The sequence below is a fragment of the Mesoplodon bidens genome (assembly GCF_964165515.1).
Source record: "Mesoplodon bidens genome assembly, chromosome: 10".
NCBI classification, from domain to species: Eukaryota; Metazoa; Chordata; class Mammalia; order Artiodactyla; family Ziphiidae; genus Mesoplodon; species Mesoplodon bidens.
In genome coordinates, this window is record NC_138172.1 from 56,328,006 (window position 1) to 56,344,930 (window position 16,925).

At 38.0% G+C, this 16,925-nt stretch overlaps 1 protein-coding gene across 4 annotated transcripts in view; it reads right to left on the bottom strand.

Annotated features, from left to right (window-relative positions):
* ZCWPW2 (zinc finger CW-type and PWWP domain containing 2) overlaps window positions 1-16,925 on the bottom strand; it is a 152,497-nt gene that overhangs the window by 67,503 nt on the left and 68,069 nt on the right. For all 4 annotated transcript variants that reach the window (XM_081245815.1, XM_081245817.1, XM_081245816.1 and 1 more), the window contains exon 3: window positions 5,367-5,526. In XM_081245815.1, coding sequence (XP_081101941.1) covers window positions 5,367-5,526 — 160 coding nt within the window. The remainder of the gene's footprint in view (window positions 1-5,366; window positions 5,527-16,925) is intronic.

The following is a 16,925-nucleotide window of genomic DNA, read 5'->3' on the forward strand; positions in this document are numbered from 1 at the left end:
GGCAAATGTGATTTTCCACTGAGAGCTAGCTCAATAGATTTGTATCCAGTTTCACTTTATTACTCTAAGAGTGAAATGTTGCCTGATAATCTAGTTATAAGCTAATTTGCTAATCCTTATTATAGACTACATTCTTAGAATCTGGATCTTAATAAATCTTAGAAGCAAAACACTTGCTCAAATAGATGTTAATCCAGACACACTTGTCAAACGACTGCTGCAAATGTAATTTGAAAACATCAAGAGTTCTGCTTGGTCACTAGTCCTCCTCCAAAGGGGAACATCAAGCAGTAAATAAAAAACAAGTCTACCAGAAACTACCATCATTCAACATGTATATTAGAATTAAAAGGTGAAAATGTTCCTCATTTCAATGTGGAAAAACATTCAACAATAAATTAAACTATTGCTTATGTATATGTAAATTGGCAAGGTATAGAAGAGAAGAATTGGACCTTGGGGTTAGACTTCCTGATTCTAATCATTGCCCCATCACTTAGCAGCTGATTGACCTTGGGCTAGACATGAAGCCTGAATCACAGTTTCTTCCATATGTCAATAGTGATGATGCCTATCTTCATGGGGTTGCTATGAGACTTTAAATATTATATTTATTATATTATATATACATATTATATATTATTGTGTTATATTATTATAAAAGGATCTACCCAATCCTTGGCCTGTAGCAGGGGTTCAATTACATGATTGCTATTTATAGGCTTGTTTAGTTATTGGAGTCACTGCAGTACATACTGACAATCAGAGCCCTTTGCTGGAGGATATTTACTGGACCAAATTTAGATTCAATGTGTCATCAATGCTGGTAATTTCTATCATATGTTTATCATAATACATAAAAGAAATCAACTTATTTGATAAATTACTACAGGTTGTGTTAGTTCTACTTACAGACTGGAAAAATTAAGAGTAATGTGATTTCAGTCGTTTGGCCGTATTCTGAAGAGTACTGAAGCTTCAGGAATGGTCCTGCTAAAGATACAGGTTACAAAGAACTGTAACGTCCTCTGTAGTATCATTAGTCTATCTGTTAGAATAATCCTAGGGGCTTAAAGTGAGGCCTATATCTTCTTCACATTGCAGACCTGTTATTTGTTGGCAGTGGGGGCCTTTGCTAAGAGTGATCAAGGGATCTGGGCTGAGAGAGTAGCAAACCAAAATTTCAATTATCAGTCACAGAGCCACAGAGAAAGAAAGAACTCTGGAGGATGTTGCACTGGACACAGTCATATGCTCAGATATTCATCACTCACTCACAACTCATTGGTCTCACCCCACCTCAAGAGTATCAAATGTGCATCTCTACTTTATAACAGGAAGGCAGTAACCTGCAACATTTTGGTGAACAGTATTAATGACCACCCCAATTAGGAAGCAGAATTCTAGGAATTGCAGAGCTCAAGTTTAGCAATACAGCATTGCTCCCTTTTCATATCCCTGGAAAACAGAGGCAGCTCCATAATACAATGGGTAAATACCCAAATGACATCTGGTACCCAAAGAAATGCTTACACATCTACAGGTATATCCTCCATACAGTAGTGAGCAGACTGTTAAAATACATAAGACAAAAAAATCCACTCACATCATGGACGAAAAAACCCCTAAATTTTACCACAGGAGCCTCCTAGCATCAGGGGTGAACTACTTACATTTTCTTGCAGTATAAAGAACTAGAAAATTGTAGGCCAAGCGATCACTGGTTGGAGTACACAATTTATGTCCAATAAAAATTATAATGACTCTATATAACTTATAGATGATCAACTAAAACATGCTATACATATTACATTTAAATTATACATCAGCTTTATCAGCAATATCTATAAATTATGTACAATGTTGAATGACAAGATTGACTTTAAGGCTGTGTTCAGGGAAACTCTTACTTCTGGGTTAGACATGTGAACCTATGGCAGTCAGCATCATCTCTAGGCAAACCAGAGTAAAAGACTAACAAAGGAAGTAGGAGAAAGGCGTCGTGAAACAGTGAGCCATGACCACAGTTACATTACTGCATTAGTAGAGCTAAACCAACAAAAGTCTGACGCCTCAAGTTGAGAAAACTTAGTCAGTGGTTCTCTCTCTCTGGGATACAAACAGATTCACTTGAGGGACTTAGAAATGCTGAGGCCTGGCCCTACTTCAAGAGCTTCTGATTTAATTGATCCAGTAGAGTACAGCCCAGGCATTGTTGTGTTTTGGTTGTTGTCATTGCTTTATAAAGCCTTCTAATGCAAAGCCAGGCTTAAGAAATACTAAACTAAGTCATGTAGTCTATCAAGCAAAGAAGTAAACTTGCAAATAATGGATTCTGCAGACATGTACCTACTAAATATAAAAGAAACAACATTTGTGCTAACTGGGGAAAGAATTGTACTCCATGCATCAACTCTTAAATAGCTATCTAGCACATGTTCATGTCTATTTTCTCTAAGTAATTACCAGAGTGACATGTATTTTGAATATATACCATAAAAGAATCAAGGTTTCTTTAAAAGGGGAAGGGAATTTCAGCTATCTTTATACAACTGATTTTATAGTAAATGAAAAAATAAAATGTATGAGTAAACTAATATAAATTACAAATACAAAATCTAAATATTGCCTTCAACTTTTTTCTGAAGTATATCCCAACATATTGATGAGTAATTTTATGTACTGGGGAAAAGCTTATCACCTATATATTCATATACATGTTCATCCACAGTGACAGAGATCTGTTGCGCTGTCAACAAGAAAATTAATAAGTCACTGGTCCCATAAACATATCAATTTTTCAGTGACTACTAAAAAAAATAAAAGAAAAAAACTAGACAAATATGAACTAAAAGAGAAGACTTAACATTTTCAGAATCTAAAACTAAAAAATATTTTATTTTTTCATAAATGTATATGTCTTTCTAGAAGAGCTTATTTCTCTCCCACAGTAAAACACACACTGCAAAATATAGTCCACAGTCAGTGAAAACTCTGAAATATTATTTAATCATTTGTTAAACTAAGCTTACACAAATTAGGAGAAAGTAATGTTGAAATAATATATATGAAGTAAGATATAGTCAGCTTAAACAGTGAGAGCTGTATATGCCTATCATTCTGTCTACTTTTAGAAAAGGAGCTCAGACAACAGGTGCAATGTGCAACCGTTCTCCATCTCTTCTACAAAAATCTTTAAGAAGGTCTACATTGTCTAATACACATTATTTATTTTTGTGTAAGTGATATTTTTATGGGGGCAGGGGTGTGAATTTAATATCTGGATCAACCTGGTACAGTGTAGAGACAGTATTTGAGGAAGTAGGAGCTCCAGTGCAGAGAGGACCATAACAGATTAAATTCCTGGGACGTCTAGGCAATTGAACTGCACGTTGGGAGTCAATACTATATCTATCTCCAAGGGATATAGTTTGATATTATTCATTTTCAAACAATTTCTCATATGTACGATTTTGACCATTTTTCTATCTTGGTTGTCAGTTGACCTCTTTGCTTTCTGTTTCTTGACTTCTCATTGGGGCAATGAGGCTTTAATCATCTGTGAGTTTCCTTCCTGGCAAGTGGAGACTCTTAGATAGCCAAGAGTAGGGAATCGGAGCATAGCAGGGCAGCCGGGCATGTGCCAGCTGAATCTGAGGTAAAGGGGAACTAAAATTTCAGCCTTGAATGAAGAGACCCGCAGAAGAAGGCATCCCTATTATATTAGCTCCAAGAGAGGAAGTGAAGAAAGATACAAACAAGAAGACAGTAAGAGACACGAGCCTGTAGGTAGACACCATGTATGACAGTAGAGGAGAGAGCCTGTCCCAGAGCCTGTGGTCACCCAGTGAGTTATCCACCCAGAGCACCCAGCCAGCTGGGGGAGTAGGGGACAGAAGAGGTGAAACAAATGCTTTATTCTTTTCTGCTCTGATTCTTGCTTTAGGAGCCTATTTAATTTAAGCAGCCCTGGATTCCTGGTCTTTGCAAGAATTTGTTTGTTTTAATGTTTTCAGAAGGTTAAAACCTTATGGCTCCTGATTCTTGAGTTTAGTTTTGTTTTGCATCAGATTTTTTCCTTGTCCCAGGGATTAATGGTATGCTCAATGGAATCAGACTATTCAAATTTATCCTGACAGAACTCAAATCCTGAGAGTAACATTACTTCAGACAACTTAAAAATACACTTTGATTTTTTATGTATGTTTAAATACAGTTTCTTAAGAATGCCCTGCTCTTTAACACACTGTCATATATTTAAGATTCTAATTTCTGCCTCATGAGAAGCTAGGTTTCCCTATCTTTTAGAAAAGGGGAGGGGCACATAAAGGAGAACACTCCTTCCTATCTTCTGTGGTTGCCATCAGAAGTGCCCAGGGACACATCCGAAATGTCCGAGCAGAGAAGGTGCCTCATACTAAAATGACTGGCTCACAACTACCATGAAATGAATGTATGTGATGTTATTCCACACTTAAATATTTCTACTGAAACAGCCATCCCTTCCAGCTGCTTTCAAGCTGAATGGAACAAAGGTACTGTTTATGCCAGAGAAATAGTAGAAGTCCATCTGCAAGTACCTCAGATTTCCACAGATTTACTTATACTATGGATTAAATGGCATGCCTTAAATGTACATACATGTATATGTATATTTGAATATATATATACTTCTCACTCTAAAATAAGAACCATCCAAATTGAGTCAAAGGCATTCACATTTCTGACATCTACTTTTTAATCAGATTTCTAATGAAAGCATGGTTTGTAGATGAAAAGTTTCAATATTAGAATATAGATACAGATAATTGAATTAATTTATAACAATTAAACCAAACCCAGGAAAACAGGTCCAATTCACTTACTCTCATCAACTTGAGAATTGAGTCTATTCATTAATTGTAGTGTATGATTTAAAGTTTAAAAAGAATAAAAAAATACTGATGGAGTTAGTATAATGAAATACTGTTTGAAATTTGAAAAATCTGGTTGCATTCCCTAATTAATCTTCCCTGTGAGCTAGGGCTATAACTTAGAATCTTCTCAAGAGAATTAAAAAATTACCAAATGATGGAATCGTAAAACTGTTTCAAAAGGCAATTATGGAGAGTCCTCAGTTGATTTATACTATATTGCCATTAGAGAAATAAAATTTAAAACTACCTCGTGGCTATTTTTATATCCATACTTCCTTTGAAAAAGCTGCTTTAAAAATACAAATATTTGAGTTTAAACAAATAGTACATACTATTTTGTTTATATAAACGTAAAAGTAAAAAATTATATCTCTTTTAGGATCTGAGACAAGATGGCTATAATTAAAAACAAGTGCAAGAGGAACAAAGTCTTGATGTTACTGTACCTACCTTTAATGTGATACTATAATGTCCAACAAACGTTGCATCTATCCATGATCTTGAATGGGGATCACCCAGGAATTCTATGTGATACTGTTCAACGTCTCCATCCAGGTCATAGGTCACATATTTCCCTTTAAAAGGATCAGGGCAAAGTATCCCTGGCCAACTTTCAAAAGAAAATATTTTTATTATTTTGATGCTTAAAAAAGGTAGACATTAATATATCTGTCACAATCATCTGTCAAACTTTGCCCTTTGAATTTTAATAACTTCTTTACAAATTTTAAACATAGTCATATTTGTATCTTTTAAAAGAAGGATATTCAAGTGATGCAAGTGATCATTTGTATCTTTGTAGATATAGAAAGCTTTGAAACAGTCACATACTCAAGACATTCATAAGATATGAGGAGAAAGAATCATAGGACCAAAGAATGATTTCCAGGGTCTATAAGAGACATTTAGGCACTGCTAATAGGAAAGATAAGAGAAAAAAGAGTCATCAGATTCATGGCAGGCTTGAATCAACTCTCACCAATCAGAATGATTAACTACTAAAATGTTAACCCACTGACAGGGCTTCTGATGGGGTAGGAGAGAGCTAGCGATTCATGAGCCAGGACTGCCAAAGTGGTTCGGGCTGTTCTGACACTGAACTTTGTAACCACTGTGAGAAAAGTAGAAATAGAGTCAGCGGTTCTGTGTTATCCCTCCCCCACCACATCTGTTCCACTGGCAGTGACCAAATGGCTACAAATCCTCAATACTGCAAATAAGGTTTATCCTTTACTAAAAATAAATCTTAGGGGAATGTACAGCAGAAATCTGACTGAGTTTTACAGATCAAGATCCAAAATATGCATATCTAATACACCCAAGCATTCAAAAATCTGTACAATTATCAAGTTCTATTATTTATAATATTATAATTATCTGTACAATTATCAAGTTCAATTATCTGTACAATTAACAAATTCAGTTTGCAGTACCACAGAGCGAAAAAGGTAGAGAAGTTCAAATTAGAAGGCCCAGGCTCTAGTTCTGCCTTCTACCAGACAGGAGGCCTCAAGCAGGTAACTAGGCCTCACTATAACTCTGGTTCCTCACTGCGCTGTTTCAAAGTTCAAACAAACATGTGCTTTACACATTTTTGGTTTCTGGCAAATTAAAATACTGTAAAGTGCCATCATTATGGGCTGAATTATGTCATCCCACCAACCCACATTCATATGTTGAAGTCCTGACCGCCAGTATCTCAGAATGTGACTGTATTTGGAGAGGGGGTCTTTAAGGAAGTAACTAAGTTAAAAGGTGAGCCCCAATCCAACATGACTAGTTTCCTTATAAAAAGAGAAGATTAGGACCCAGACACACACAGAGGGAAGACCACAAGAAGACACAAAAAGAGAGACCCACCTACAAGCCAAGGAGAGGCCTGAGAAGAAATCAACCCGCTTGGCACACTGACCTCAGAATTTTAGCCCCCAGAACCGTGGGAAAATAAGGGCTAGAGAAATTAAAAATTGAGTGAGACAATCTGTAAGCCAAAGAAGAATTGGAAACGATAATGGAAAGTCAAGTGAAAGTTCAGGACCTAAATGAAGAGGACCATCTGGTTGTTATCAGGCTCACTTCAAGGTATCTTACTGCTATTTGCTGACTCTTAAAGCTCAAGTTAAACTTGAGTGCAGTTTATCTTTTAAATCTACAATGGAAATCTACATTGCTGAGGGAACACACTCAAAAGACGGGGACTTCAACAGGCAAATGAATGACTAAGAATGAGTGGTAGCTGCAATGGAGACCCTCAACTTATCAGAAGTCAAGGAACAAGTGGGTCCTTCAATATAATCAATAGCTATTTTAAAAACAACCAAACTATGATTGTTACATTATATTTGTTTAAACTCTTTATAAAAGGGGCTCATGTTTAATACTAGGTGATTTGCACTTCACAGCAATTTTAATAAGGATTACTGTCAACCCAATACCAATGAGCAGTACCTACCCCATTCAGTGTAAAACTGTCTCACAAAATGGATTTCTGATATTTAACACATGAAAGAAAGATTCTACAGTTATTATGTGTAAGATGAGCTGCTACTTTTCTGACACAAATTCTGATACAACTATTTTTTAAGTGGAACCTATTGGGTCCCAGAGTATTCAATTTAAATTATTACTCAATAAAATATAAACAAAAAGAGATGACTCCTAAAAAGAATTAGATACCAAAAAAAGAAAAAAGCTTCGGTTCATTATTTAAAACATATTTTATTACAGAAAGTATTGCATACTGATTTAAAGATGAATTATGAAAAGTATTATGAAATGTCCAAATAACTGGGGTACTTTCAGGTTGTGCAAAGGAACTGTCTGACTCCTAGTCTGTACATATCAGCTAAAACAGAATGTACCAAACTACAGGAAAAGCTGAGCAGAGGCAATACATGTAGAAAACATGATTACTTCTCTCCAGCTGCTACATCCATCATCATCTCTGACTTCCTATGATTGAAGAAAGAAGTTGATGTCCATTTATTGCCCTCACTCTGACCTCAATTTGAGTTCCCAAACTGTCAATGATGATAGTGCATTGTGCATTTCTACTTCCTGATTTCTCACTTTCATATTGAGGAGAAATTCTGAGTGTTGTGTGGGGGCTTAAAGGTGGAGAGGGACAGTAAGAATAGTCCACCCAATGGAAGGGTGTCAGAATTACAAGGAAAGTGTATGGTCAATCTCAGAACCTGTGGGTGGTGGAAGGTAAAATGTACAAACACAACAAGGTCAAACAGACATCAGGTGTTGAAATCCACTTGCAGGAGGAAATGGAAATTTTGGCAGGACAAGAAACTTCAAAGGAAAGTGAAAATACATTACAAAGAAACTGATGTCTTACACATTCCTTATCCAGCAGAAACGATCTTTAATGAGTTGGCTACTGCCTTCAATAAGTTGAAGCTTAAGCATGATAACAGCTGCCATGTATTTATACCGAATGAGAAGAAATATATAACTTTTATTTTCAAACTGTGGTCTGGATGTTTAAGAAGGTAGCAGATTTACTTGGGCCTCATTCTTAATCTGTGGGAAACAAAATGGATGAGTTGGAATCATCACTAACTTAATGTCATACTTTCCAAGAAATCTCTTTGCTATACCTAACTGCAGGGACCACTGGGAAGAGGAAATTTCTCATCCACACACATATAAATCCATAAGCAAAAGTATGCAAATGAGAAGTAATCAAATACTATTTTATAATACTGAAAGGATCTAGCAGAAACCACAATTTATAAATGTATATACTATATCTAAAAAGTATCACTGGATTAGTTAACTTAAAGGCATATTTGATTACTAAACTGTTTAGACTACAGTATTTAGAATGCAAATATATTCTGTATAAATTAATTTTCATACTTATGAGAAATCATTGTAAAATGTCTGGTAAATATGCCTAGTTTCTGCTTGATACTATATTTTCCTATACTAAGTGAGAGATGCATTGTTAATTTTTACTTTTAATTTCTTTGCTCTTTCTAGCTAAATACAATGTATTTGATCAATCTTTAAAAATCAAGACTTCTTAAACATTGTAGAGATAGTTTTTCTCTTCCTAGTGATGCAGACAGCCCCACCCTCAAGCTCACATAGGCACTACTCAAAGGCAAGAGGCTGCATAAGTATTTTATAAGTATGTAGGTGTGTGCTATCTTATGATGTGGTGATAAATATAACTATTATAATTTGATTTTCCATGGAGCTTGACCATAGACAAAGAAAATGATATTCTCTTAACTATTATTTATTTTTATTATATAAAGATTAAGCAGGCATTTCGTGACTCTGTATCAGTCTCTTTTTAGCTTTTTAGCTTTATTGGAAAGTATGAACTCTTCTGAGAAAGAATAACTGAGATGTTGGTAAGATCGAATTTCTAAGCCTTCAAAAGCTTCGTGTAAGGACACGGGCTAATAAGAATTGACCCAGATAATGCTACACCGTTAAGTGTCTCTGTAGCCAGCTGACTGGTCTTCCCACTTGAAATTTCAGGGTCTATAACATTTCTTCATTAAGAATTGATGTTTGGGGCTTCCCTGGTGGCGCAGTGGTTGAGAATCCGCCTGCCGATGCAGGGGACATGGGCTCGTGCCCCGGTCCGGGAAGATCCCACATGCCGCAGAGCGGCTAGGCCCATGAGCCATGGCCGCTGAGCCTGTGCGTCTGGAGCCTGTGCTCCGCAACGGGAGAGGCCACAACAGTGAGAGGCCTGCATACCGAAAAAAAAAAAATTGATGTTTGGCTGCTTTTAGTAGGCTAATTCAGCTTTATATTCTACTACTGCAATTTATCTTGTTATCATCTTTCTATTGTATTTGTGGAACTGAATAAGCTATACAGCAACAGATTTGAATTTCTTAATCTGTATTTTAAGTCTGTGCTCATTTGTACTTAGTTTATAAAAAGAAATAAATGTGACTACGTGCCAAGTGCATTCTACTCTTTCCAAACAACAAGAAGGTAGTTACAGCTGTATTCTGCAGCATTTTGACAGTCCTAATCATAGATTGGAGATAATTTAGGGACTAGAGTAAAACATGCTTCATTCGTATTTCAAATCTTAACCCTCAGCTGTAAGTACAAAACTGCAAAAGAAATTCCTAATCAAATTTCTAACATAATATTTCAGATATAGTGACAAGATTCAAAACCATTTCTTAAATGAGAGTTATTGAAACTTCAGAATTTCCAGTAGAAAATACAAACACTCTGCTTTCAAAATGTTAGAGATATGAAAAATGACAATGAGACTACAAATACCTTCATAAATAACTTCAAAAATGAGTGTTCATATACATAACCATCTAGTTCCTCTTCATGCCCATCCTAGTTACACAGAAGTCAATTAATATATATATCTTTTTACAACATTTCATATTTGATCCTTAGAAAAACTCTCAGTAACAAAAAGTTACTCAGAGCTGATGTGTAACATTCCAAATCTCTCTGAGATGTGGAAATCTCTATGAGGTAGATATTAAGTGTATTGGTTGAATCTCTCTGCAAAGATATTAAATGTATTGGTTTGCTAAGGCTGCCATAGGAAAATACCACAGATTGGGTGGCTTGAACAACAGGAACTTATTTTCTCACAGTTTTAAAGGCTAGAAGTCCAAGAACAAGGTCAGCAGGTCTGGTTTCTCTTGAGGTCTCTCCCTGGGCAGCAGACTGCTGCCCTCGTGCTCTGTCTTCACATGGTCTTTACTCTGTGCACATGCACCCCTGGAGTCTCTCTGTGTATCCAAATTTTCTCTTCTTATAAGAACACCAGTCAGATTGGATTAGGGCTCATTCTAATGGCTTCTTTTAACATAATCACCCCTTTAAAGGCCCTTAGTCCAAATACAGTCACATTCTGAGGTTAGAATTTTAACTTATGACCTTTGGGGGAACACAATTCAGCCCACAACGGTAAGTGACAGAGCAAGAGCACAAATCTAGGCACTGACTTGAAGGCCTCTCATGTGTGTTCTGTGTGTGTGTTACATGAGCCCATCACAGTCTCCCAATGAAAGCAAACATCTGATATTTTTCATGGAGAATAGGTGAATATAAATGAAAACAAGATGACGGGAGAAAAGGAAGAGGAGGGAGAGGACCTTCAAGACGGCAGAGGAGTAAGACGTGGAGATCAACTTCCTCCCCACAAATACATCAGAAATACATCTACATGTGGAACAACTCCTACAGAACACCTACTGATGCTGGCAGAAGACCTCAGACCTCCCAAAAGGCAAGAAAATCCCCACGTACCTCGGTAGGGCAAAAGAAAAAAGAATAAACAGAGACAAAAGAAAAGGGACGGGACCTGCACCAGTGGGAGGGAGCTGTGAAGGAGGAAAAGTTTCTACACACTAGGAAGCTCCTTCACTGGTGGAGACAGAGGCTGGGGGGGTGGGGGTGCGGGGAAGCTTCAGAGCCAAAGAGGAGAGCGCAGCAACAGGGGTGCAGAGGGCAAAGCGGAGAGATTCCTGCACTGAGGGTCGGTGCCGACCAGCACTCACCAGCCCAAAAAGGCTTGTCTGCTCACCTGCCAGGGCGGGCGGGGGCTGGGAGCTGAGGCTCCGGCTTCGGTCGGATCGCAGGGAGAGGACTGGGGTTGGCAGCGTGAACACAGCCTTAAGGGGGCTAGAGCGCCACAGCTGACCAGGAGGTAGTCCTGGAAAAAGTCTGGACCTTCCTAAGAGGCGAGAGACTACTGTTTGGGGGTGCGCGAGGAGAGGAGATACAGAACACCGCCTAAACGAGCTTCAGAGAAGGGCATGAGCCACAGCTATCAGCGCGAACACTAGAGACGGGAATGAAATGGTAACACTGCTGCTGCAGCCACCAAGAAGCCTGTGTGCAAGCATATGTCACTATCCACACCTCCCGTCCCAGGAGCATGTGCAGCCCACCACTGCCAGGGTCCTGTGATCCAGGGACAGCTTCCCCAGGGGAACACACGGCACGCCTCAGGCTGTTGCAACATTACCCCAGCCTCTGCCACCGCAGGCTTGCCCTGCATTCCATACCCTCCCTCCCCCTGGCCTGAGTGAGCCAGTGCCCCTTAAACAGCCACTCCTCTAACCCCATCCTGTCTGGGCGAAGAACAGATGCCAGAGGGCGACCTACACACAGAGGCGGGGCCAAATACAAAGCTGAACACCAGGAGCTGTGCGAACAAAGAAGAGAAAGGGAAATTTCTCCGTGTAGTCACAGGAGCAGCGGATTAAATCTCCAAAATCAACTTGATGAACCCTGCATCTGTGGAATACCTGAATAGACAACAAATCATCCCAAAATTGAGGCTGTGGACATTGGGAGCAACTGTAGACTTGGGGTTTGCTGTATGTGACTGATAAGTTTCTGAAATTCATGTATATCTTAGTATAGTTTTTAGCACTTGTTATCATTGGTGGATTTGTTTATTGCTTTGGTTGCTCTCCTCTTTTTTATTACTTTTTTATGTTTTTATTTTAATAATATTGTTTTTATCTTTTACTTTAATAACTTATTTACTGTATTTTACTTTTCTTTTTTTCTTTTTTTTCTCCCTTATCTTCTGAACCATGTGGCTGACAGGGTCTTGGTGCTCCAGCTGGGTGTCAGTACTGAGCCTCTGAGGTGGGAAAGCCGAGTTCAGTACATTGGACCACTGGAGACCTCCTGGCTCCATGTAATATCAATCAGTGAGAGCTCTCCCAGAGATCTCAGTCTCAATGCTAAGACCCAGCTCCACTCAATGACCAGCAAGCTCCAGTGCTGGACGGCCCATGCCAAACAACTAACAAGACAGGAACACAACCCCACTCATTAGCAGAGAGGCTGCCTAAAATCATACTAACTCCACAGACACCCCAAAACACACAATCGGACACGATCCTGCCCTCCAGAAAGACAAGATCCAGCCTCATCCACCAGAACACAGGCACCAGTCCCCTCAACCAGGAAGCCTACACAACCCACTGAACCAACTTTACCCACTGGGGGCACACACAAAAAACAACGGGAACTGTGAACCTGCAGGCTGCGAAAAGGAGATGCCAAACACAGTAAGTTAAGCAAAATGAGAAAACAGAGAAATACGCAGCAGATGAAGGAGCAAAGTAAAATCCCACCAGACCAAAGAAATGGAAAGGAAATAGCTACATGAAAAAGAATTCAGGGCTTCCCTGGTAGCACAGTGCCCCAGTCCGGGAAGATCCCACATGCTGTGGAGCCGCTAGGCGCATGAACCATGGCCGCTGAGCCTGCGCATCCAGAGCCTGCGCTCTGCAACGGGAGAGGCCACAACAGTGAGAGGCCCGCGTACCACAAAAAAAAACAAACAAAAAAAGAATTCAGAGTAATGATAGTAAAGATGATCCAAAATTTTGGAAATAGAATGGAGAAAATACATAAAACGTATAACAAAGACCTAGAAGCATGAAAGAGCAAATAAACAATGATGAAGAACACAATAAATGAAATTAAAAATTCTCTACAAGGCATCAATAGCAGCATAACTGATAAGAGACCTGGAAGATAAAATAGTGGAAAAAACTACTGCAGAGCAGGCTAAAGAAAAAAGAATGAGAAGAATGGAGGATAGTCCCAGAGACCTCTGGGACAACATTAAAAGCATCAACATTCAAATTATAGGGTTCCAGGGCTTCCCTCGTGGCGCAGTGGTTGAGAGCCCGCCTGCCGATGCAGGGCACACGGGTTCGTGCCCCGGTCTGGGAAGATCCCACATGCCGCAGAGTGGCTGGGCCCGTGAGCCATGGCCGCTGAGCCTGCACGTCCGGAGCCTGTGCTCCACAACGGGAGAGGCCACAACAGTGAGAGGCCTGCGTACCGCAAAAAAAAAAAAAAGACAAAAAGACAAATTATAGGGTTCCAGGAAGAAGAAGAAATAAGAAAGGGACTGAGAAAATATTTGAAGAGATTATCCTTGAAAACTTCCCTAGTATGGAAAAGAATATAGTCAATAAAGTCCAGGAAGCGCAGAGAGTCCCATACAGGATAAATCCAAGGAGAAACATGCCAAGACACATATTAACCAAACCATCAAAAATTAAATACAAAAAAAAATATTAAAAGCAGCAAGGGAAAAGCAACGAATAACATACAAGGGAACTGCCATAAGGTTAACACCTGATCTTTCAGCAGAAACTCTGCAAGACAGAAGGGAGCGGCATGACACATCTAAAGAAAGGGAAAAACCTACAACCAAGATTACTATACTCAGCACAGATGTCATTCAGATTCGATGGAGAAATTAAAAGCTATACAAACAAGCAAAAGAGAATTCAGCACCACCAAACCAGCTTTACAACAAATGCTAAAGGAACTTCTCTAGGCAGGAAAGAAAAGAGAAGGAAAACACCAACAATAATAAGCCCAAAACAATTAAGAATATGGTTATAGGAACATGCATATCGATAATTACTTTAAATGTAAATAGATGAAATGCTCCAACCAAAAGGAACAGACTGGATGAATGGATACAAAAAAAAGGCCCGTATATATGCTGTCTACAAGAGATCCATTTCAGACCTAGGAACACATACAGACTGAAAGTGAGAGGATGGAAAAAAATATTCCATGCAAATGGAAATCAAGTGAAAGCTGGAGGAGCAACTCTCATATCAGACAAAATAGACTTTAAAATAAAGACTATTACAAGAGACAAAGAAGGACATTATATAATGATCAAGGGTTCAATCCAAGAAGATGTAACAAGTGTAAATATTTATTAACCGTAAATAGGAGCACCTCAATACATAAGGCAAATCCTAACAGCCATAAAAGGGGAAATCGACAGTAAGACAATGATAGTAGGGGACTTTAACACCCCACTTTCATAAATGGACAGATCATCCAAAATGAAAATAAATAAGGCAACACAAGCTTTAAATGATACATTAAACAAGATGGACTTAATTGATAATTATAGGACATTCCATACAAAACAACAAAATAATCTTTCTTCTCAAGTGCTCGTGGAACATTCTTTAGGATAGATGATATCTTGGGCAACAAATCAAGCCTTGGTAAATTTAAGAAAGTTGAAATTGTATCAATTATCTTTTCCAACCAAAACGCAAAGAGACTAGAAATCAATTACAGAAAAAAAATGTAAAACATACAAACACATAGAAGCTAAACAATATGCTATTAAATAACTAAGAGATCACTGAAGAAATCAAAGAGGAAAGCAAAAAATACCCAGAAACAAATGACAACGAAAACACGACAACCTAAAACCTATGAGATGCAGCAAAAGCACTTCTAAGAGGGAAGTTTATAGCAATACAATCCTACCTCAAGAAACAAGAAACATCTCAAATAAACAACCTAACTTTGCACCTAAAGCAATTAGAGAGAAAAGAACAAGAAAACCCTAAAGTTAGCAGAAGGAGAAAAATCATAGAAATCAGATCAGAAATCAATAAAAAAGAAATGAAGGAAACGATAGCAAAGATCAATAAAACTAAAAGCTGGTTCTTTGAGAAGATAAACAAAATTGATAAACCATTAGCCTGACTCATCAAGAAAAAAAGGGAGAAGACTGAAATCAACAGACTTAGAAATGAAAAAGGAGAAGTAACAACTGACACTGCAGAAATACAAAGGATCGTTAAGGGATTACTACAAGCAACAATATGCCAAAAAAATAGACAACCGGGAAGAAATGGATAAATTCTTAGAAAAGCACAACCTTCTGAGACTGAACCAGGAAGAAATAGAAAATATAAACTGACCAATCAAAAGCACTAAAATTGAGACTGTGATTAAAAATCTTCCAACAAACAAAAGCCCAGGACCAGATGGCTTTCCAGGTGAAATCTATCAAACATGTAGAGAAGAGCTAACACTGATCCTTCTCAAAGTCTTCCAAAATATAGCAGAGGCAGGAACACTCCCAAACTCATTCTATGAGGCCACCATCACCCTGATACCAAAACCAGACAAAGATGTCACAAAAAAAAGAAAACACAGGCCAATATCACTGATGAGCATAGATGCAAAAATTCTCAACAAAATACTAGCGAACAGATTCCAACAGCACATTAAAAGGATCATACAATATGATCAAGTGGGGTTTGTCTCAGGAATGAAAGTATTACTCAATATACGCAAATCAATCAATGTGATACACCATGTTAACAAACTGAAGAACAAAAACCATATGAAACGCTCAATAGATGCTGAAAAAGCTTCAACTAAAGCTTAAACCTATTTATGATAAAAACCCTGCAGAAAGTAGGAATACAGGGGACTTACCTCAACCTAAGACTAATACAGGTCATATATGACAAAACCCACAGCCAACATCGTTCTCAATGGTGAAAAACTGAAACCATATCCACTAAGATAAGGAACAATACGAGGTTTCCCACTCTCACCACTATTATTCAACATAGTTTTGGAAGTTTTAGCCACAGCAATCAGAGAAGAAAAAGAAATAAAAGGAATCCAAAAAGGAAAAGAAGAAGTAAAGCTGTCACTGTGTGCAGATGACATGGTAATATGCATAGAGAATCCTAAAGATGCTACCAGAAAACTACTAGAGCTAATCAATGAATCTGGTAAAGTAGCAGGATACAAATTGATGCACAGAAATCTCTTGCATTCCTGTACACTAATGATGAAAAATCTGAACTAGAAATTAAGGAAACACTCCTTTTTACCACTGTAAAAAAAAAAGAATAAAATACCTAGGAATAAACCTACCTAAGGAGGCAAAAGACCTGTATGCAGAAAATTATAAGGCACTGATGAAAGATATTAAAGATGATACAAACAGATGTAGAGATATACCATGTTCTTGGATTGGAAGAATCCATAATGTGAAAATGACTATACTACCCAAAGCAATCTACAGATTCGGTGCAATTCCTATCAAATTACCAATGGCATTTTTCACAGAACTAGAACAGAAAATTTCACAATTTATATGGAAACAGAAAAAACCCCAAATAGCCAAAGCAATCTTGAGAAAGAAAAATGGAGCTGGAGGAATCAGGCTTC